Below are 24,254 nucleotides of genomic sequence, written 5' to 3'. Positions count from 1 at the left end.
TTGTTTGCATAACTAACTTTTTTTAGTTTTCCGCTTTAAAGTGGTCGTCCGACGATAGATTTCACAGAAACGTTGTATGCCTGTTTCATGGCTGGCAGTAAAACTAGATATAACTGACGAGATAAGATCGTTTTTAAATTGTAATTCATAGTCGTGCGAAGGTCAAACGTGCGTTGCACAAAAATATAATAATACGTGCATGACTCATGGAACGCCCGATAAAATCGTAGAATTATTTTTCGACATCATCAATTTTGATAAAGTTTCGCTATTGCTATTTTATCTTTTTATGTAGCTGATATTGTAACGTTATTACTTAGCTGAATTCAAAAATGAATTGTTTATTCTATTTAATGTAGGTAAAGCAATTTATTTCGTTATAGAGTATTTTAGGTAATAAAAATCGTTAGTCCTGGCAAAAAAGCAGCGGAACTATGACAATGCTTCATATGATGTGCTTATTTTTAAGGTAGATAAAGTAAAAGTGAATTTACTCTCAACTCGGGAATTAGTACATGCTTAAGTGACCTTCCGAAGAGCGAATTTTTAATATCGTTTGGTTGCCGACAGGGTCTGGTCCAACCCGTCCGGGTCGCCCGTCACAATGCTTATTCAGATCAACTAACCAGTTATCGTAAAAATTGACAAACGAAAAATTTAATTCGGAGTCGGAAGTTAAAGAGGAAGATAAAAAAAAACCTGACCGTCAGTACTGTCATGTGTGCCGTGTGTGTTTTTATAACTTTTTTTTAATGAAACAATCAAACAATAATTAATTCTGTGATTAGTTTCTTTTACAATGCATGTTGAACCTATTATTTTAATTTTGTGTATTAAATTTAAAATAAAAACGAATGAATTAGTGGGATTATTTATTGCTCAAACTATCGTTAAAATTTACATAAATGTTGGAATATCGGGTTAGTTACCACCGCCTGAAGATCGATCGATATTGTCATACGATTTTTTTTAGTTTTTAAGTGTTATCATAAATATTTATTTTAACCTTTAACAATAATTTCAAATATAAATATTGCTGACAATTTGCCTTTTTTTCCCACTAGACAAAATTGAAATAGGCTCACTGATAAATGTTATGTTAAAAAGATCAATGGTTTTTCTTTGCATTTTCGGCAGTTTTTTTAGATACAAAAATGGATAGTTAATATCTGAAATTTTCGGTCTACTATAGGCACATTTCAGCTGCCACTGCTTGCTAAATTATTACGACTTATTAAAATAGAATAAACGAAATTAGTTTTTTATGCTATTTTGATAATACTATAGTGACTGTCCCAGTGGGCCCTAGTATATTTTTCTTGTTCTTACGGTTGTTTTTGTTAGTTATTTAAATATTTAATCAAAATATGGAGTTGTGGAGATTTTTTCATGTTATTTAAATACATCATCCATAATTCATAAGTGGCAGAATTTAATTTTTTATGATTTTCCAGTTGACTTCGTTTCTTCGTTTGGCGCCGTTTGTGTGGTCATAAAGCTGTGCTCCAATTGGTCCAACAACATTTCGAACAATAATTGCACCGCTGTTGAATGTTGTCAAATCCTCAAAAGTCGTTTATTAATATTCGTTTAGGAGATCAAGCAATAAAGCAATATCGAGAAAAGTTTTTTTATATGTGGAAAAATATCCACACAACAACAGAGAGTTCAAGACTATCATAAGTAGTGTCATGTGTCACTCGGAGTACTTTCCTTCACGACAAACCGTTGGCGATTTTTTCCATTTTTGCACTAACTAAAGGGACAAGTCATAAATAACCGGAATTGCTTGACGGGTTGTCCGCACTGCGTCGCCCATGCCAAAAACCCAAAACATTTAACGGACTAAGCCGCAGCGGTAACAAAAGTTCCGTGACTATCCTTTAAGTCATGTTGCCAAATGTATGATTTGTTTCGATTGTGTTTCATTGTTGGCGCACTTATTCAAAAATAGTTCTTGCGTAAATTTGTGTACTTATTCATATCATGTTTTTTTTTACGAATAAGGACTGACTCCAATAAACATGAATTGCCACAAGACACTATCTCCATTTAAAACTGAGTGTACTTTACCGGGGTGAATAGTGTGATTGAGACTCCGTTTCAAATGGTAGAAGAATAAGAAAGTTAAGTTGCTTCCAAAGTTTTTGTGCTTTTGTTGGATAACAGTTTTCATTTTTTGGTGTTCTTATTAAGTTGTTTTTAACGGGTTCCTACATGTTTTCCGTAATGTTTCTCTTAACAGAGATATCGATCAGATGCCTTGGGTGCGACATTAAGAAGAAAAAGTATAGAATGAAAAATGCCGCGATATTTGGACATCCACTGTTCGTCCCGAAAGATTACAGCAAATACACAATTATTACGGCAGCGATGAACAAATTAATAAATTCCAGATTTTTGCTGTTTAACCATATCTAATAGAAAAGCAAAAAATATGAATTTAATTATTTTAATTATGTGGCGAAAACGGTGTACCGTAAATCCATACAAGAAAGTACATAAGTAATTTGTTTTAATGTCATAACGAAAGAAAAAATAATGACGAAAGACGGTCGTCTAATAGTGAACTATTGTAATGTGTGAAGTGGGAGAAAATAAGTGTCGGAACTCATAGTATGTAGGGTAGATTAATTGGCATTTGGTTGGCGTGGGCTTAGAGTGTTGACGCATGATAATGTTTAATTTAAAGTAACATTTTTGTGTTTTCTTTATTCGCATTTTTTATTCAATGTGAATGGTGTTAGAGTTTTACGTAACAAGGGAGTATTTTGTGTTAGAGACATTAAACCATTGGACAGGCCTAACAAATCCATAAATGTTTAAGTTAATTCTAAATCTAAATCCACTTGCTTGAAGGTTTAACAGAAATAAATTTCCCATTTTGAATTTTCTGTATTCATGCTCTTTCTTTTTGATTATACTTTAATCATTTTCCGCATCGTTTTCTCGAACATTTTCCTGTATAGTGATGAGTAATACTAGCATTCAAATTGAAATTTATATGAAATTACTCCTTCTACAGACAATATTGAGTTTAATTAAGATTCTAGCTTTCTTTCCTTTTTTAATAGGTATTTTGATATATATAGTCTGGATCAAATAAACTTTTAATTAACACACGTGGTAGTGAGAATCGGTTTTATTCCAACTACTAAAAAATCAAACTTTAATGCGCAAAGATCCAAATATAGGTTTTAACTTGTCGGCAAAAAACCTGAATGAAAGGAAGTGTGGTTTTTAATTTTGTACGCGTTATTTCTTCCAACTGCCGGATTAATTGGTTGAATTTATAATTTTTTGAAACCGCTAAGTTGTCGGTCGAACGCTTTAAATTAAGAGTATAATCGGGACAATAAAATTGGAAAGGAAAGCCAAAAAAATCGGTCTTTACTTTCATTTTTATTTGCGGGATGCTAACATTATTTTATAGCACTTTTATAGCATTGGCTGCAAAATTCAAAGTTATTAGGACAGCGATGAACATTAGAGCGTTTGACACTTTGCATTCATATTTGACAAAGTATTTGTCTTTATGAGCACACTTAAAAATTTTATGCTGAAAGAATATTCTATGTATACCTTTCCTGATAAATCATTCCAAGTAAAGCGCTGAATTTCTGAACGAGGTTATTTTATATTTGCAACTATAGCGTGAATTAACGAAAATCTGACAAAATCGATTTACAATTCCAATTTTTATGGGCCTCAGAAAATAGAATAGAAAAGCGTAACAGAACCAAGAGATGTCCAGTTAATTTGTACTGTATATGGGAAACTATTTCTAGTTCAGTTTAGACCATTTTCAACCCATTTCTTATATTTGTGTGTGTTTTTTTTAATAGAAATCTATAGTACTTTTTATAAAACTTCTGGATTCCTCCTGCGTCGGTTTTTGTTGAGTTGAACTAGCTAACGTTTCGCCAACCATCCTGTTGGCTTCTTCACAGCTTGACTGAAACTGGCTCGTATTTTACTCTGTACCTGCTCTCTAATAATTTTCACATTACAGCTATTAAGCGTTCCATCACAAAATACACTTCACCACAACCTTCCAATAGCAATGAAGGCGAAAGCAATTCCACACTTGCCACTGTTGTCCTTCCTTATAGTCAAAATATCATTGACCACAAAAAGTTCTATAGAAATATTACGTCAAAACCCGATTTACCACATATCCAAAAATCTCTCAACATATTCGTTCCGTCAAAGACAACATTCTATTTGAGATGCCAATAGAGACCGGAATAAAAATATCAACTAGGCGCAAAGAACATGAAAGAGCCTTTAAGACTAAGACAAATAAACTCACCAGCAATTGCCGAACACAATCACAAAATTAAAATTCTTGCATGTAATCAATTCTTCAACAACGAAAAATCCAGAGTAAAATACGAGCCAGTTTCAGTCACTCTCTGAAGAAGCCAACAGGATGATTGGCGAAACGTCAGCAAGTTCGACTCAACAAAAACATACTCAGGAGGAATCCAGAAGTTTTTTTTTTAAAGTATTACAGTAGCCTGTGGAAGTCTCTTTGAAAAAAAAAATAAATCTACAGTGTCTATCAAGCATTATTGTCTCAATTTTGAAAAGGGGGCGTGTTCCATCTAAAACGGCATCCTCAAATTTGTAAAAATGGCAAATACAAATTTAAAATTAGAAACAAATTAATATAAAAATTGAAAAAATATATAAAAACATCCTATACAAATAGCAAACATATTGAAATCTGTTTAAATTCAGGGACATCTGTATAAATATTTGAACAACTATTAATTGAAGCGTCAATGGCCAGAACAGAACAAAGTGACAAAATAAATCAATTCTTTAATCCATACGACATCGATAATTTTTAACGCTCTGTTGATTCCGATTGTTTTTAAAAGGTGCAGTTTTCGTTCATTGTTATAAGAATGCATAATCCTTTTGCTATCCTCCGATAGAAGCGAGTGATTTTCTGATATTAAATGATTCGCCAATGTTTACTTGCTTGCAACCGTGTTATTATATTTTATGAATTGATGTTTGTGTTGATCCTTTGCGAAGTTTTTGTTCTAGACTGACCCACATAAACAGTCGAGCATTCTGTGCATATTAACTCGTAAACACCAGACGATCGCGAAAGGCATAACCTGCCTTTGGTTTTAAAAAATGATCCCTCAGGGTGTTATAAACGAACAATACATAAAAGTTTATATCGATTAACATCTTCACAATTTTAAGAGATTTCCAGGATTTTTTTTTCGAGTAATGTTGTTTTGTTTAGTAGTCAGTATGAGACATATCATGTATGCCAAAAAATTAGATTATTAAAATTTCGCTGGAGAATAACATAAGACAAAACAAACATTTCTACAAAGAAAATCAGTAGACAATGACAAACTTCATTACTTAATGGCGCAGTACACCTCAATAAATCGAGAGAGGGTATGTTTGATTGATTTAATCTCTTTTTCTTGGATTATAACTTTTCGGCTTTCCTTTAGGACCAGTTAGCCACTTGTTGCAACACAGGGTCGCATTTTATGTCCGAGTCTGCAAAAAAGATTATCGTCTATTATTACTATATCCATATTAAAAAAAGTTTCTTTTGTTCTATTAGAATTAATTAACTATTTTTGTCGTACTTGGCATGCGCGGGTGTTTCGTTACTTTCCGGTATGTTTCAATTCTTTACAGTTGATTTGATTGATCAATGATTTCGTTCATCAATTTTTCAAGTAAGCATCTATTTTTTATTATTCTGTCTTCAGTGATGTCTTTTTTTGCAAGACTAATGGTAAAAAAAATAAAATTACTAGAAAATGATATCCATATCAAAAAAAGTTTCTTTTGTTCTATTAGAATTAATTAACTATTTTTGTCGTACTTGGCATGCGCGGGTGTTTCGTTACTTTCCGGTATGTTTCAATTCTTTACAGTTGATTTGATTGATCAATGATTTCGTTCATCAGTTTTTCAAGTAAGCATCTATTTTTTATTATTCTGTCTTGAGTGATGTCTTTTTTTGCAAGACTAATGGTAAAAAAAATAAAATTACTAGAAAATTATAATGAACGGGACTATTTTTGTAGAGATGTTTTGACCAGAATAGACCTTCTGTATGATGTCTTCGAATTTGAAGCATGAGTAATGCCCATCAGCATAGGCCAATTATATATTAGTTTCGCCAATGTTTATAATCAGTCCAATCAATCCCATTTTAGCAACTATTTTTATTTGGCGGAACCAGTGCGTAATGAATGTGTGACTGAAGAAGTTGATCAACGTGTGGCATTAAGTACATTGTTGCACAACAGCAGGATTGCATCAACGCTCCCAAAATATTCGATGTGGTGGTAGTGGGTCACGAAGCTAATGTCTCAAAGCGCTTGTCTCATACTTTTAGAGAAAAAAGAAATTTTTCATTTTGATTAACCGAGTGTTTACTAGCTATGGATAAAGCATAAATTCCTGGGTAGTTATGGGTTAATTGACAGTGCCATGGATATTAGCTTATTATTAGTGCTAGCCCGCTTTAACCTAAATAGTTTTTTTCTTCTCCCGTCTGTAAAATACCTAATTACGCACCGACCTAGCGTGCGGGAAGCGTCGCTTTACCACGTCAGTTTCGTTTCCCACGAGTCCGAGTCACTTCGGACATTTCCGGGATTTTACAGCACGGGTTTGGGAGCAATCGGATGTTTTCGGAGATATTTCCCACGCTTTGAATTTTGACGTTTTTGTATGTACTCAAAAACTAACGGTCGTAGAAAAAGTATAGTATGCAACACGTTAGGTAAACTTTTTAACTCACTCGTTTATTAAACACTCGCTCCGCTCGTGTCAAAAAAACTCGTGAGTCAAATGCCGTTTACCGCACTTGTTGCATAATATACTATGGCGTCATCAAACATTTAAGAAAGGGCGATTTTATTCAGTACTTTTTATTTTTAATGAAAAACAAGGTAATAGTATATTGCGCAACAAGTGTTGTAAACGGCATTTGATTTACGAGCGGAGCGAGTGTTTAATAAACGAATGAAAAGTTTACCGAACGTGTTGCATACTATACTTTTTCTACGACCGCCAGTTTTTAGGTATATTTTCGCAAACCAATACGAATACGTTCACAGACATGACTGTCAGAATTGACAATCGTCAAAATTCAAGGCGTGGGAAATATCAATGAAAACATCGGATTGCTCCCAAATCCATACGGTAAAATTCCGGAATTGTTCGAAGTGGCTCGGATCTATGGGAAACGAAACTAACGTGGTAAAGTGACGCTTCCCGCACGCTAGATCGGTGTGTAATAAGGTATTTTACAAACAGAAGTAGAAAAGATTATTGAATTTAAGGGTTTCCATTTGGGATTTTTTTTATTAGCTTGTAGTGACAATTCCCAAAATAAGACAAACTGTTAATCGTAATAACATAATAACAATAACATAAGTAAATTATGTAAAAGCAAAAATTGATAAGTCTCTGAATTGTCTCATTTAAACAATTAAAGAAATAAAACTCTAGGTAATTACCACAGGTTACGTTTTAGATATGCATTCTTAATCAATTGTACACGATTTGCTTTCATCATTTCGTATTTCGTATCGTATATTATCTAAGAAAAGTTAGTGCCCCAAGACATATAATATTTGGAGCGCTATCGAACAGTGGTTTACATAACATGTACATACAGTTACGATAATTTACGTGAACTAAAAATAGGTAGCGTGGCATCGTTAAATTTCAACATAAGGCATTCCAACGGGCGGTATGGGGGCGGTGACACATACATCCCCCGGTATAATTGCGCATCGACCGTACCGCAGAGCCGCGGCAGCGGACCGCACACCTACCTAATGGTAGTAGCGCGAGGTCTAGGCCAAAGACCCGCGGGGTCATGACCTCGAGCGAGATTCTGCTGCACGGTTATCAGGAGCCAATAAGATGTAGGTGGATGGATAGATCGAAGAGGCCTGATTTTTTTGTTACGCCGAGGGTGACCGATGGAATTTCTATATTGGGATCGACATTCACCTTAATAATTTGAAAATGTGCGGTGTAATTATGTATTTCTTGTCATTGTCATTATCTTAGGACATTAGGAGTTATAGTTGATCCTAGTGGGAACTGAATTTTAATCAGGCAACATTTTCGTGATGAAGTAATTTGAGAATAGCGACTCTAAAACGGGAACCAATTTACTTTTCGCACCCATAAGCATAGCTGCCGACTTAGCTTTATAACCGAGACGTTTTTTATGTTTTTGTTATTTTGCGCCATAGAACTAAGAAATATCGCCGATTTATTTAGAAGTGGGGTTATTACCATTCTGGGAACTAAATGAAGTGCATATTTTTATTGTGATTCTCCGAATCGCTAAGTATCTTATTCGAATATTTCTTGAAGTGGGTTATAGGTAAATTGGACATCACAAACCCATAATAATTTATTATAAAATACGTATTATTATTATTAAATAACGTAATAATATAATGTAATAATTATATCTGAAGAAGGCAGGGCATTCATAAAATGAGTCGAAGCCGATGGTCAAGAAAAAAGAACATCTCTGAATTTGGCGTTCAAGCATTGGACGTCTCCTCTGATAAGTAAAAAATTTTCAGACATCATGGTAAAATGGGCCGCCGGTAATCATATGCGTTTGCAATGCGCGTCTCTTCTTCAGCGGTCTTAGATTACTTTATATTATTTTATTTACCTAACACTTTAAAAAGGATTTCGGATTTGACGCTAATGTTACTAAGTTTATTAGTTTATATTCCAAAAAATAATTTGTTGCATTATTAGTGTCAACACGATATTGCTCTCGTTAATTTATTAAGTCCAAAGGTAAAACAAAAATTAGCGGTTTACTTTGCCTACTTAACAGCATTAAAGCTCGCGCTGGTGGCTCCATGAGCTTGTTGCAATCGTGCTGTCAGTTGGCGGTGTTTTGCATCTTCCCTCTGTAGTATATCCCGCGTCGTAGACCATTAGACTCTAAATGTGCGTTAAATCGCTTTCAAAATTCTTTATCTTTGTTGCGGAATGTTCTTTCAGATAATGAAAAATTACTGTCGACATTTTAAGTCTGCTGGAAAGTGTAACACATTATCATCGACCTCGACCCAAACGCGGAGGATGCGCACAAATAAACATGTCGGGAGGTCGCAAAGATAAAAATTTCGAGTCTTAATTAATTTCCAGTTGGCTAAGGTCAGGTCTCAGATATCACCGACAATTAAAGTAGGTCATATCGGATCCTAATCCATTTATAATTGGACTTTTTTTTTAAGTACTTGTTCGTCTATCGGGAAACATCAATTAAATTTACCTTTCTCGATTTTGAAATTTGACTCTTACGTTGACTTCAAGATAGTCAGTATAAACAGACTAAACGGTTGAACACTCGAAACGGTTGTGGACTGTTTTTAGAGACGTAAAATTTCTAAAACTTAAAAAGATATTTGAATATTTTTATATTTATTTTTTCTTAAATTTGTCTAATTTACAATATACAGTGTGATCAGGGAACCAATGCATTTTTTTTTTGTAAATTTTAACGAGGTGATACTTAAAAAGTTGGTTTTTACTATTTTACCTACATTTTCTGATGTATGTGAATCAACCATCAATTTTGGTCGAAAAATACGACCAATGCTTATTCTGGTCACAAGCGTAGTCCTAAACTAACCAAAACTGTGACCCCATGACGAAGCATTTTCGACTGTTGAATATTTCGCCGAAAATTTTCCGAATAGAATCTGGGGCACTAGCTACGATTTAATAATATACAAAAATTTTAAATTTTCGAAAAGAAAATTGCCAAAAATGTCTTTTCTCTACTCCCTTCTGTAAAATACCTAATGATACATCGACCTAGCGTGCGGAAAGTATCATTTTATCCCGTCAGTTTGGTTGCCCACCGCTCCGAGCCCCTTCGGACATTTCTGGGATATTACCGCACAGGTTTGGGAGCAACAGAATGTTTTCGGGGATTTTACCGCTCAGCTTGAATTTTGACGGTCATGTCAGTGAACATTCTTTCCTTTTTTATGCAATGTTGCTCTCCAAGGGTCAAATGAAATGTATTATGATGCTGGTTGATTTTTTTTTTCATTTGCTGATTAGATGAAAATGTAAATGCCATTTTAGCATTGTGAAATGAAAATCTTTTCTGCATTGCAATTGCATTTTTAAAAAAAAATTATTACTGTTATCATTTACACTTTTTCTTACTCCCCTTTTAAACTAGAAGGAAAACGCGAACCTTCGTTTAAATTGTGACCAGCATTATCAGATATTTGGTTTACGGCTTGAATTTTTACGTTTGTCATGTCAAGGAATGTCTTCGTGTTGTTTTACAAAAACTAATGATCGTAGAAAAAGTATAGTATGCAACAAGATCGGTAAACTTTTTAAATCATTCAAAGACTCGAATGCCATTTACCACACTTGTTACATATTATACTATTTTGAGTTATGCGTTCTTTGCAAGCAAATAAATTCATTCACTTTGTCGGTGCCCATATGATAAAGAAGATCGACTAAATGTTCAAGCCTTTCTTTGTTACCAAACAGGTTCAGCAACACAATGGATCTTGTCTCATTATTTAAAATCCCATTTTATTTGGCAGTATATACTATAGCAGGACCTATATATTTCCAGCAAACATTTATTTCGTTAGTGATTGCTTTTTCGCCGTTTTTGATGTCTAAGTTCCGTTTTTAAAATATAATGTATGATATATTTGTAAACGGCTAATTTTGTTTACTAGTTAAAATAATTATTTTTGATGCGGCCCTGTCCTCGTGCAATTATCAGAGCACCCCTTTCCCGTCTGTTATTCACAATAATGCGGCTATCCCTATAGGTTTAGCCAGCCGGTCGACCTTTACAGTCCCCAAATCATTTTGCTTTTAAGGTCCCCTGCGAAGGATGTAAGTAGTGTACGTCAGTCGGCAATAGTCTCGTCACGATAGCGGTTCGTTTTGTAAATATTGTAAAAAATATCTGTATATTTGTATAGCAACTACGTTTCTAGAAAACTGTTTGGTAAATAGATTGCGTTCGATCAATTCGTTCTTCATAAAGTCGGTTACGCAAAAAGCATTTTGATTAGCGGAAGTTCATCTGAATGTGCCGTTGAATTACTTTGAAAATTAGGAACAAAATGGTACGTAAATCCTAAGAGACGAAGAAATATTTTTCTGCTTCATTGTGTTGATCTTCTATCTGGCATGTATTTATATCCCGAGTATTTGAACGAAGTCCGGTAGATGCCGTTTTGGGGTGGATTCTTGGTCATTTGCTGCTTGGCGTGTTTGTTGAATGTCTTGTTATGCGAGATGTTATGAGTGATAGTATTCTAGTGGTCTACAGTTATTATATAAAAATAGATCAACCAGGAACTATCAGCCATCTCAACATTTTCATTTTACGTGTTTAGTCACGTAATTTCACAAATAGAAAATTCGGTTTTCATCTTAAATAAACTTTCGTTTTCGAGAAGTCAAAACGTTATCTGTCTGTTGAGGTGCCTGTACAGAGCATTAAGATTACATGAATGAAACTTTCAAAAGTGCCTGTAAAGTTTTAAGGAAGGCAATTAAAAAGTTCTTCCAAGTTGCTCCGTATTCTGCGTTGCTACTTAATAATTTCGATAAATTATTTGAGCATTTTGGCTTCTTGTGACTCTAGGTACATCTACTAAGTGGCTAGTAAAATTTCGATGAAAATGTAAATTTTGATCTGCTAGGTATCCTGTCTTTAATCTGCTGTTCCGTCTCGAAAAGCAGTATTTATTTCACCAACAACTTCAGTTAAAAAATTGATGGATTAAAGTGAATTTTTATTTTCATTTTGGCACTCAGTTTAATTATACTTTCCTATTTTTGTATGCGATTTAAAAAAAGATGCATATATTAAATAGTGTAATAAATCAATTCATCAAACAATATAGTACTATTGCAACTTACCTGGACTTTTACGTAAAATTCATCTCTGTAATTTGCCTTTAATACGGTGTTGTAACAATAAGTTTAAGTCTCATCAGGTTTTGAATTTTCTACTTATCTGATCCTGAATTGCACTTTGCTACACGTTCCCATTAGTCCTGAATAAATTGATAGTGTTAAATGTCTCCGTAAAACAAAAATGCATTATGCATTTTATACATCAATGATCATACATATCAATAGCAATAATATGGGATGATGCCTCCAATAAATTGTGGAAATTGATTCAAAGTGGCAGCTGTATAGTATTACAACCTGATGCGCACATTATTCGAGGATTTTTAAATTAATTAATGGGATAATCCCTTAGAAATGCCTCTCTTAACCCTTTTTCGAAAAATGTTTTTTGCTATTTGCTATCGTTGATATAGGAGAGTGATGCTGAACTGTTGTCTTATCTTGTTGTCTAAAAGTTCGATATGGATGTCTTGTCTTCTGCATGGACTTTCTCGTACCATGATGGTTTTACCTGCTCTGAAAAGAAAAATGACCATGTAATCATTATGAATTGAATTGAGATTTGTCCAATAATAACAAATCATGACAATACATTTTATTTTGCAGTATCCTCCCTCCAATTTTTCAATTTTTTACAACTCTTTAGTTCGTAAATTTTGAATCCTCCACCTGCATATTATTTATTCCCGTATAGGTTTTGTTTCAAGGTAACTCATTAATCCCGTAACACTAGAAATACTGATAAACTAAGATGTAACCTCGCAACTAGGTATGTGCAGGGATGCTTCCACAACAGTAGTGGATTCCTTCCTTAACCGGTATTCATTAATGAGATAGCAGATATGTTTCACTTCTGTGTCGTCTATTTCGTAGTTTTTTTTTAAATAATTCTCAATATTTTACACGAGCATAATTTTGGATGAAAACGGAATATTTGTTTTTTTTTTTCTGTGCGCGGTAACACACATCGCCAAGTCAGATAGTAATTTCAATTCGTTCGATATAATAAAACGACTTCGCTAGCTGGCAAAACGCAAACCGATATTTTTAATTATCGGTCGCCCGAGAAAATAAAAGTGCTATTGTTATAACGTCTGCTACTTTTAAAAAGCTGCATCGTCAGCTAAAAAACTAAACGGATGCCTCTCGAATCCGATATCAAGCCCGTCACGTTTCTGAGAATGTGGATAATTCAATTTCGTTCAAGTATTCACGGTCCTAGACATGTCCTTCCAATAAATAGCCTGAAGAATTACAAGGATTCGACGTGATATTTTTAATTTTGTTTTTTTTTTAGAGAATGGGACATTAAACTGCCTTTTTTTTAGTCAAAATAATTCGATTTAACCATATTTAGATGAATTCAATAGATATAGCATAGCGCGTTAAATTTGAAAATTAAAATTAGATATTTGTTGTTGATAGTTTGGAAATTGCCGATACGAAACAAAATTTTGTTTGTTGCTAAAATACGGGGAGAATGGAATAGATGATTGATAAAATAAAATAATTGAAATTGGAATTGAAACCAAAATCCAATTATAATTATTGCATTAGTAAAATCACTTGGATCTCCCATTACAAATTTACATAAAAACCAAATCGAGAAAATACAAAAAACATTTTCTCATTATGTATGGTATTATAGGAAGCATAGAGTTTATAAGGGATGGGGGTTTTTGTTTCGTAGAGAGTATGTTTTTTTACTTTGATTCCCTTGAGATCAATTGGAAATTGCATTCGTTCGTGTTTACTTTTTCCATTGTGAACTACCTGGTGTGTCAGGATTTCCCATGAACTTCATTAAATTTAATATCCAAACCTAATCTTCATCTTACAAATAAGAAGGACCTTCCGCGCTTATAACCTAATAATACTTTGAAATAAACATTAGGTAATATGAAAAAGTAATACGTGAAAGAAAATATAATTAAACACAGAAACAGATTATTCGAAGGATATTTTATTTATTACTTTTATAAGCAGGCCCAAAAGCACATAATATGCTAAAATCTCTGGGCAGCAAAAATTTTAATAACTATGCGTTTGCTGTTGCTCCGTATTTTTTTGTTTTGTTTTAACAAGTGTTCGAACAGGTATAGAGCATGAATAATAGCTCTAGTATATTTGGTACAAAGGGGGTTTCAATTATTTGTTCTTTATTTTTTTAAGACGCAATATCAAATAGGCGATTTGTAAAGGACGTTCTTTTTACTATGTGCGAGTTACTAATGCTTTGCGTTTTTGGTTAAGTAAATGTGCGATTTGCTTTTCGTTGGTCAAATATTCAATTTTTTCGCGAACCCCGTTTATTGTTACCGTCATAAAGCAGTGTGTGTGTGGGATTTAAAAATGTATGTAGGTTAAGCTGCATCGATAAGATTTTAACGCATTTTTCTTTGCAGATTGCCCCATCAGCCAAGAAACTATGGGGCATCGAAGCGAAGGACGCGAAGTCGCTCGCCTTGAACCATTTGAATCATGAAGGCGTCTGGCGGGATCCTACGTGGGCGGCACCCGGTAAGTGACCCCAAAATTTAGTGTTACATACGAAGTGTTGAGTAATTAAAAAATAAACTGGTAAGGGTCAGATAAAGTCGTATTTGAGATTTCTTGGTTTTCCCCTTAGAAGCTTAATTTGTTTCAGTTTTCTCTATTGCGTTTCTCTCGGAATTGGTTAGCCGGTATTATTGTTAAATAAAATTTTTGCGCGGTTGTGTGTGTGTGTGTGTGTGTGTGTGTGTGTGTGTGTGTTAGCCACTTTTTTGTGAAACCCAATATGACACAAACAAAATTTTCTTATTCCCCTAAAATACAGTGTATTTTTCCATTTCGAGTCAAGAATATCAAAATAGTTTACTTCCTTTTAAAAAAGTGAATAAAAAAAATCAGTGGCGCCCTACCCTCACACGTTGGCGGTTCTTATGCATCACAAAAACAAGGTTTTATCTGAAGCTATTTTTTTTTAATTCTCGGTAGATGATACCGTAATCTAACAAATAATTTCCCAAAAAAACACGGAAAAGTTCTAATTATTAACTCTCTCCAAACTCGTGTAATATTTAATATTTTTTTTTAGTTTTTTATACCCATATATAAAATATATACTAAATTAAAATTAAGAGACTTCTGGATTATTTGCAACTTTGATAGTGCATCGAAAATATCGCTACAACTATCGATATACATAATGTGTATTTGTTTTCGGTTTTTGGATCCCAGTTTTTAATACAATACATTTTGTGGCAACGGAAGATTACGTAAAAAATGACGAAAACTAGTGCCGATGTGTAAAAACCTCTTACTGTTTCAGAGTTATATGTTTTTTCTCAAATAGTATCCGAAAGTTTCGAAGTGACATTTTGCGCACACTTGCTCCGTTCGTATTTAGTTATTTTAGGGAAGGGGTAGAAAAAACATTTTCGGCGGATTGAGATATAACCTGATGATAGTGGTCAGTTTAAAGAAAAAAAATACCAAAAACTATAAGTCTAAAAGGGTTAGGCAGTTACAAGAAATGGTAGTTTAAAAGAATTCTATGCCAGCTTGGAAGTTAAAGACACCGACAGTACTGACAAGAACTAAGAAAGCATTTAAAGCAAAGCAAAGCAAGAGAACTAATTTAAAGAAGAACGCAAATGCAAACCATACAGTAACGGACGCCTGAAAAAATGTAACCGAGTAAGCGGTCTTCCGGCGTGTCGATTTTTATAAATTGTATTTTAAAGATTGATTAAAACTTAGCAACCAAAATAGGACACTCTAGATGATATATTTCTTCTTACAAAATTGAAATTAATCGGGACCCCCACTGGATAAAATTAGTTTTTGAAACATGTGTCTCTTCGAGTAACAAATATAAAACGGCACCTTTAAATATGAAACTATGCACAAATTAAGGCGTTTTTTTATAGGGATATAATTGCAATTCTCGGAAAAACGACTTTAAACAGTTAATTACGGCGCCCTCAACATTGGTCTTTGTCGGGATTGGAAAACGGAGTAAGAGGATTACGTCTGACCTCGAATTAGATTTCCTGGGAATACGTAATAAGGCTGAGCAACAGGAAACTGTTCCGCGTTATTAGTTCGAGGAAGTAACACACGAACCCGGTGCCAAATCGGCCGTATATCTTTTCCCATTTCGGGTTATTATTTCGAAATTCGAGCTCACGCGGCAAAACCACGGAACATGTCGTGCTTGTCCATCGTAACGGGAATTGAATCAGGAATAATCTATACGAGATTCGGGAAAATTCGGCATTTTCTAATAGTCCGAGACGGTTATAGTCACCCTCATCCCCAAATTTATGTTCTATATTCACGTTATAATACTACCACGTAGATTTCAATTATTTTTTCGAATTACTTTAGCGCTCATGCAATTACATGCCCTTGCTAAAAGCCGATTAAACAAACCACCTTTAAACTTATTAAACCACTTTTAACTTAAAGTATGAAAATGCTCACCATGCATGTATATTAATAAAAGTTTCTTATAAAAGTATTTTGAATCCCAGAACTACATAAAACACTGTATTTAAATTTTTGCCTACGTGTCAAATTCAAGAGGCACCTAGCTTAACTTGCTTATTTTTAGTGTGAAGCGTATGTTTATTTAAATGCTCAGAATAATATTTATTAAAAAATGAGTAAATTTTGTCTAAAACTTGCTTCCTCAGTTTTGCCATTAAATTGAATTGGGAAAATAAGTTTTTTTTGCTAAATGATGTACTTTTATTTATTTATTTTTGTTTCATATGCCTACAAGGAGAGTGGTTACACACTGTAAACCAAATATCTGGGAATGCTGGTCACAATTTAAACGAAGGTTGGCGTTTTCCTACTATTTTAATAATTGAGTAAGAAATAATGTAAATGATAACAGTATATATATTTTTTAATTTGTAAAAAGAAATGCGATTTATAAGTGGGAGATTTTCATTTCACAATGTTAAAACGGCTTCTATTTTTCCATCTAATTTGAAAATGTAAAAAAAAGTCAATCAGTATTAAATCCGACCCTAGAAAAGGAAAGATTGTTCACTGACATGACCGTCAGAATTGACAAACGTCAAAATTCAAGCCGTGGGGTAAAATCTCCGAAAACATCCGATTGCTCCCAAACCCGTGCAGTAATATCGCGGAAATGTCCGAAGGGGCTCGGATCCCTGCGACACGAAACTCACGTGGTAAAGTGACGCTTCCCGGACGTTAGATCGGTGGATAATTAGGTATTTTACAGAAGGGAGTAGAAAAAACTGTTTCAGCGGCCTTATTATTTTGTCTACTAACACTACAATAGGTTCTTGTTTACAAATACGTTCAGTAGCAAGGACTTAAAAACGTGTTGCATACTATACTTTTCCTACGACCTTTAGTTTTGGGTACATTTTCGTAAAACATCACGAATATATTCACTGACATGACCGTCAGAATTGATAAACGTCAAAATTCAAGACTTGGGAAATATCTCCAAAAACATGCGATTGTAATATCCCGGAAATGTCCGAAGCGGCACGGATCCATGGGAAACGAATGTGACGTGGTCCGCACGCTGGAATGGTCTGTAATTAGGTATTTTACAGAAGGGGGTAGAAAAAAAAGATACGAAAGAGATTATTTAAACATCCCTATAAAAGGAGCTTGGGACGGGTAGAAACAACCTCTAAAATCGTGAATTTCTGACCTGCACGTAGCTGAATGGGGGTAGCTGAGTGTTTACCTATTATACTCATACATTTATTTATTGTCAACATCTGGCCCATAGGAGTATGTTTTACTCTGTTTTCTTCCACCATGTATTTGCAATTTTGTGCGAGTCAACTTGTTTTAGACATGCTGAATATTTTTGTAATAATTAATCTAAGGCAAAGGCGCAAAGTTTCACAGAGCAGTGTTGTTATTTTCTTGTTTTGGAAACATGTAGTTGTGGTTGAAGAGGCCCTTAAGCTCCCTTGAGGGCAGAGCTTACTCACAAAAACTGGCCGTTCTTTTGATAAAAACGTAAGCTTTTGTCAAAAGCTGTTCCGAAGTTTATGATTTAAATTATCGAAGGATTTAGAGTAATCCAGAAGTACAAGGACTTGCCATTTTGTTTTCATCAGTTGCTTTAGTCGGCAGTAATCGCAGTAATCTTTGTGAGTGCTGTAATGCAACTGATTACAAAAGATGTTTCACGCGCTATTCATTTTACTTATTTCGCTAGTTTCTAACCTAGAGTCTTACGATTGTTTGTATGGGTATAATAATAAATTTGAAATGTAGCAACAGTCATTGGCTGCATATTATTACCGATTTTCGGATCTAATTTGAATTGGAGTTTCATTGGTTTTAGTTCAAATCTCATACTGTTCTGCATTTCGTTGTAGCCTACGCATAGTGTGCAACTACTGAACTCCCCGATAATAATGAAAGAGTTATGTAATGTGTAGAACAGTAAACTAAGTAAATTTTGTAACGACCAAACCTTTTACTCATATACCCTACGCACGCTTCGTTAATCACGGGCGTGGGGTATGTATTATAACGTCAAGCCCAAGAAGGCGAAATCCTTTTTATTTAAGCGGGTAAAGCTTTTAGTGAGTTAATTCGATGCCGCGGATAATTCCTCCGGGCGAGAGGAAATTTCAGTTGAAAACTCGACTCCCGTTTAGGGTAAACAGACGTGTCGTGCCCGAGACAAAATTAATTTGTAGCCTTCATCGTTTTCGCATTCGTTAAAAGGAACACTTTCGTTCGCGCTTCGTCGCTGAATTAAAATCGATCGTTCCGGAACACTGGGTATCGTTTTCGTTTGTTCAAGGCACTTTTATTGGAATGAATAAAAAAATGTCTGCGTATTTTCGGCATTCTGTTAATGTGCAAAGTTTTATGATTATCCCTGTCTCACTTTATGCGGGTAAAAAGTGCTCACTATTTTATCCAACTATGCCCTAGTCAGGCGAGGGCAAAATCAGATTTATTAGCACTCTCGCTATAGCCACTTCGAGTGTTTTGGGAACTTTAGTCACGGGTTTGGGAGTGATCGGCCGTTTTCGGTAGATTTAGAACATTGGTTGTATTTCGATGTTAGTAAGTTCTGATGGTTACACTTCAATCAGCAAACACTCGTGTTGCATAATAGTATGTAGAGGAGGAGTAGAGGACATTTTAGTCACGGTGAGTTACGAGCCGAGCGAGTCTCTGAAAAAGTTTATACACGTGTTGCATACTATACTTCAGTACCATCAAATTTGACCAACGACAAGACACCATCAGTGTTGAAAATATCGATCGCTCCCAAATCTGTTCCTGATCAGTGCAGTGCAGTGGTTATTTTAGAGTAGGAAAAGGAGTGACATGAAGTTTGTCAACGTGTTGCAGACTATACTTTTTTTACCACCATTAGTTTTTTGGTATGTTTGTGAACGTCAGAATTTCAAAGTACGGAGTAATTAAAAGTTTTTATTTACCAAACTTGTATTATATGCTATTATAAGGCTATTAACAGCTATAAGTATAAAATAGATTTTATATTAGGATAACAAAATCTTATAAATTTCTAAAAATCATGATCAATACGATCCTTGTACAGCAAAGACGGGCATTTTGATAAAAGATTTTGGTAGTTTAACAGTACTATAAAAACCGTACACACCCCTTATAAGCATAAGCTTGTTAATTTTTCAAAGAAACTTCCACAGGCTACTGCAATGCTTTTTACAAAACTTCTTGATTCGTCCTGCGTCGGTTTTTGCTTAGTCGAAATTGCTAACGTTTCGCCAAGCATCCTGTTGGCTCCTTCAGAGCTTGACTGAAACTGACAGTTTCAGTCAAGCTCTGAAGAAGCCAACAGGATAATTGACGAAACGTCAGCAATTTCGAATTAGCAAAAACCGACGCAGGAGGAATCCAGAAGTTTTGTAAAAAGCAAGCATAAGCTTTTTTAATAAATACAATTTTATCTATTTACCATATGCTTGAATTATGCTATAACAAATGTTAATTATTGGAATTAATAGTAGTTTGTTTTATTAAATTATATTTTTAAACATTCTGCAAATAGTATATTACGCAAGTGCGGCAAACGGCATTTGACTCATGAGCTTATTTGACACGAGCGGAGCTCAGCGGAGCGAGTGTTTAATAAACGAGTGACTTAAAAGGTTTATCGAACGGGTTGCAAGCTATACTTTTTCTACGACCGTTAATTATTGGGTACATTTTCGCAAAACAACACGAATAGCTTCGCTAACATGACCGTCAGAATTGACAAACTTCAAAATTTAAGGCGTGGGAAATATCTCCGAAAACATCCAATTGCTTCCAAACCCGTGCGGTAAAATCCCGGAAATGTCCGAAGTGGCTCGGAGTCATGGGAAACGAAACTGACGTGGTAAAGTGATGCTTTCCGTACGCCAGATCGGTGTGTAATTAGGTGTTTTACAAATGGGAGTAGAAAAATATTTTTACTCATCTCCTGTGGTTTTTGAATTATTTTGCACTCAAAATTAAAAAAAATAGGTACGGCGAGAAATTCCTAAATTATTCAAAATTTGTTCATCTTCTCTTCCGGGATAAGCTGTATAGCGACTAATTTTAAGTAACATCTATACAGGTTAGATTTCTTGCTTCTAACTCTTTTTACTTTTTAAAAACATTTACCAAACAACGTTCCATTTTAAATCGTTTCAAGTAGCGTTCAAATTGCCCTAAGTGTTTACTGTGAGATTGGAATTCCGTATTCTGTTTAGCAAATAAAATATTGTAGTGTTGCAATACGCAAATTTTTCATTTTTATCTGGGATGGGTCGATGTTTTTTTTTTATTTATTTATATTGTGATTTACACAGAAATTTACAGCCGCCCACGGGGTACGTCACGATGAAATTTTAAACAAGCAATTTGCAATATTGGGGTCAGCGTTTTTTTTTGTCCCTTTTTAGTATTTGTTTTCGCTACCACTCTTTCTAATTGGACTGCGATTGATGTACGTGGTTATTTTCGGTAACCAGAATTCAGTTTTTATGATCGCAGACTCTGTTACTTTATTGCGTTACTGTTACGTTATAATACGCCATGGTTGGTAAGTAAATTAGATATAGAAAGAATTAGAAAAGAGTACAGTGACATCATCGCTTCTCGAACGATTATTATTTCTCTCTCTCTCTCTCTCCCTCCCTCCCACCCCCCTTCCCCCCCCCCTCTCCCCCCCCCCCTCACTCACCCTCTCTCTCTCTCACTCTGTCTATCGGGTGTCGCTTATTGTTGTTTACGGTTTGTGTAATGTAATATAGAGCTAGTTTATGCAAGTGAATGCAGCAGTGAGGAAAGAACAGAGTTTACAAGAGATAAACAAGGCGCAGCAGTTCATGATATCACTTTACTAATAAATCGGACCTTACAACCGAACACTATACAGGGTGAAACGGGTCCGTTTCTTACCATTGGGATCTCCATACTTCACAAAATACAAAAGTACAACTTAACTTTTGAATGTTAGTGACGATTAGTAACAGTAAAAAACCATAAATCAAAAGTTGTTTAAACTTGTTTCGACGAAATATGGATCGATAGTGGTCAGTGGAACTAACTCCTAGCCAGTCCGTAATCGTGACTCGTGAAGTGGAATTATTACTCAATTGTGAGACGTTTTTTGCAGGCACATCAAATTCAATAATAATCAAAATTTGGGAGAAAGCAAACGAAAGCATTGTTAATAAAAATGCGAAAGCAAAATCACGGACGGGCCAGACGCTTCAGTCAGTTGAAAGTGTTTTATTTTATGTTCGTAGCAGTAAAGTACACATATTATTGAACTATTATTTATTAATTGTAGTGTACAACAACTAAAACATCGTGTTGCTATGTTTTCTTGTGGGATGTGACGTCGTTTTGGGGCAACGTCACTTCATGGGAAGCGCCATCTATTACTTGGTCACAAAACTAATTCAAATGGTCTAAAGAACCCTGTATGACACATCTCCCGTTTTTACAATAATTACAAATAATTCAAATAAATTCTTAAACACAAGTTTAAATAATTCTTAATTTCTATATCTTACAGGTTTTGTAACAACTCTACCCGAACGTGTCATTAAAGGTTGAAGGTTCATAACCGAATTATCTGTTTTGTTATAAGTTGAGCTAGAGTCTTTCTTGTCAAGATTGGTGTTCGAGGAACTGGGTTCTAAACTATTTTCAACATCCATATCAAATGGTCTTTGCAATATCGGAGGAAGTGGATTCGGAGAACGTTTAAGAAAATACGAACTTCTTCTTAGTATTTTGCCAAAACTATCTCTAAGTAGGAACGTGGAGTACTACATTTCCCTGCCACTTCTCCTGGAACCCAACACCTTTCCTTCTCCTTTTAAATTATAACATTATTTCCTTTTTGAAAGTCAGCACGCAATTTAGAGTTTCGATCATAATATTGTTTGCTCACAACTTGTATTTGTTTCGTTATATTGTTATTAGTTTTTAACGATCAAGTCTTTTTAACATAAGTTCTGTGGGAGATATATTTGTATTAGCAAGAGGGGTCTTTCTATACTCTAGTAAGCCTTTATAAATATCAGTATTTGATTCTTGACACTTTTTCAACAATCCTACACAAATTCCTACTGCCTTTTCAGGGAGTCCATTGGACTTTGGTTGTCTTGGACTAGAACTTATTATTTTCAAATCCCTGTCATTTGCAAAATTTTGAAATTCAATATTATTAAAGGGATTATTTGTTAATTATTATAGTGTACAACTAAAACATTACTACTCATTTCTAGCGTGCTCGGAATCGTGTTGTTATGTTTTCTTGCCGGATATGACGTCGTTGGGGGGCAACGTCACTTTATGGGAAGCGCCAACTATTGCTTGGTCACTAAACTAATACAAATGGTCTAAAGAACCCTGTATGACACAGAAAGACAGCGTTGCGCGCGCCACTGATCTGACCGACACTGCCGCAAGCGGCGCGGTTTACGCTGCAAAGTTAAGCTTCCCATTTAGAGATGGTGCTAAGAGTCTGAATTTAAGTTAAATTAATTCACAAATCGCAACACTTAACAAATATAAAGTGTTTGTATTAAATGGGGCAAAGTTGCGTTGGTGTTCCTTTTTCTGACCTTATTTAGAGAGTAAATAAGTAAAATAACAAAATGACTGAAACCTTATTATAAACAATTTTTGTCGCCTATAAGGTGCCTATTGAAAATTACATGTCGGTGGTTTCTTTTGCAACTTCATTCGCAACTGCTCTATTCAAGCCATCTGAATCATCTTAAAAAATCATACCCAAATAAAAGTTGATAGAACTCGATCTGATAATTGAAATCCGAGAAAAACTGGAAAATATATATTTTTTTAATGCACCGATCTTAATTTCACAACATGCAGTTTAAAATTTAAGCACAACAACACAAAACTTGCGAAAATACCGGGAAATTCGAATTATTGCAATTATTCGTGGTGGGTTCGACTGTATTATCCATCGGTAAGAAGTTACTTTCCTTTTACCGTTTTTTTCCCCGTAAGAGGTGGCGCAGTTAATCTGGAAAACGTAATCCCCGCCACCTCTGGATCCTCGGCGGCAAATTGAATCCGGGAGTCGTCCGGGCAACAAGCACCGCCGCGGCGTCGTTGCCAGGACGACGGTGCCGACGCCCGGCACGCCCATTTGATTCGCCAGACGCTAGACGGGCGACAATCGGGAAATTGGTCTCGGGCGGCGGACCACACCCGGACCCTCAGGCTCGCGTTATATTTCGCGCATAAAATTTAATGTTCAGATTTTTTTTTTAAAAAAAGAACGATTTGCTTAGTATTAGCGATTTTGTAATTCAATGAGTACTCTGGCGGACAGAAACTTTTTAGTAAATTAAAGTAAAATTTAGACTGACCGCGTTGTTTTGGTTAGTTGCTTAAAAACATACTTCGTTTGGTATCGTTCGCGATTCAGTGCCTTTATGTATTCATCGGCTAGTTCTACATTAAAGAAACAGCTTACCGGTTTCCAATCCAAACACAAAACAAAGCACCTAAAGCACACTTTAGCAATACATTTGCAACTAGCGGACAAACCAGCTTTACAACTGCAATTTGTGTGTAATTTGTTAGTTCGAAAGCCCACTGTAAAAATGCCCTTTAAGTTATCGGTTCCTGCCTTCCACAAAATTCCGGCTTCCAAATTACACTTTAAATACGATAATAATGGATTTCATCGTATACGGATGACAGAGTCACGAATAATGCTTTGTCGCTTATGTAAATAGAATGAGCTGGTCAAAGGTTCAAAGGTAACATGTAGACATTAT

The 24,254-nt window shown here is 34.9% G+C and overlaps 1 protein-coding gene across 3 annotated transcripts in view; it reads left to right on the top strand.

Annotated features, from left to right (window-relative positions):
* The window catches only part of LOC132696070 (maternal protein pumilio-like), a 217,072-nt gene that overhangs the window by 32,291 nt on the left and 160,527 nt on the right, over positions 1-24,254 (top strand). For all 3 annotated transcript variants that reach the window (XM_060660635.1, XM_060660634.1, XM_060660636.1), the window contains one exon: positions 14,367-14,481. In XM_060660635.1, coding sequence (XP_060516618.1) covers positions 14,367-14,481 — 115 coding nt within the window. The remainder of the gene's footprint in view (positions 1-14,366; positions 14,482-24,254) is intronic.

This window comes from Cylas formicarius, unplaced genomic scaffold, assembly GCF_029955315.1.
Source record: "Cylas formicarius isolate icCylForm1 unplaced genomic scaffold, icCylForm1.1 PGA_scaffold_1__22_contigs__length_36826433, whole genome shotgun sequence".
NCBI classification, from domain to species: Eukaryota; Metazoa; Arthropoda; class Insecta; order Coleoptera; family Brentidae; genus Cylas; species Cylas formicarius.
This window is presented reverse-complemented; position numbering and strand designations above follow the sequence as displayed.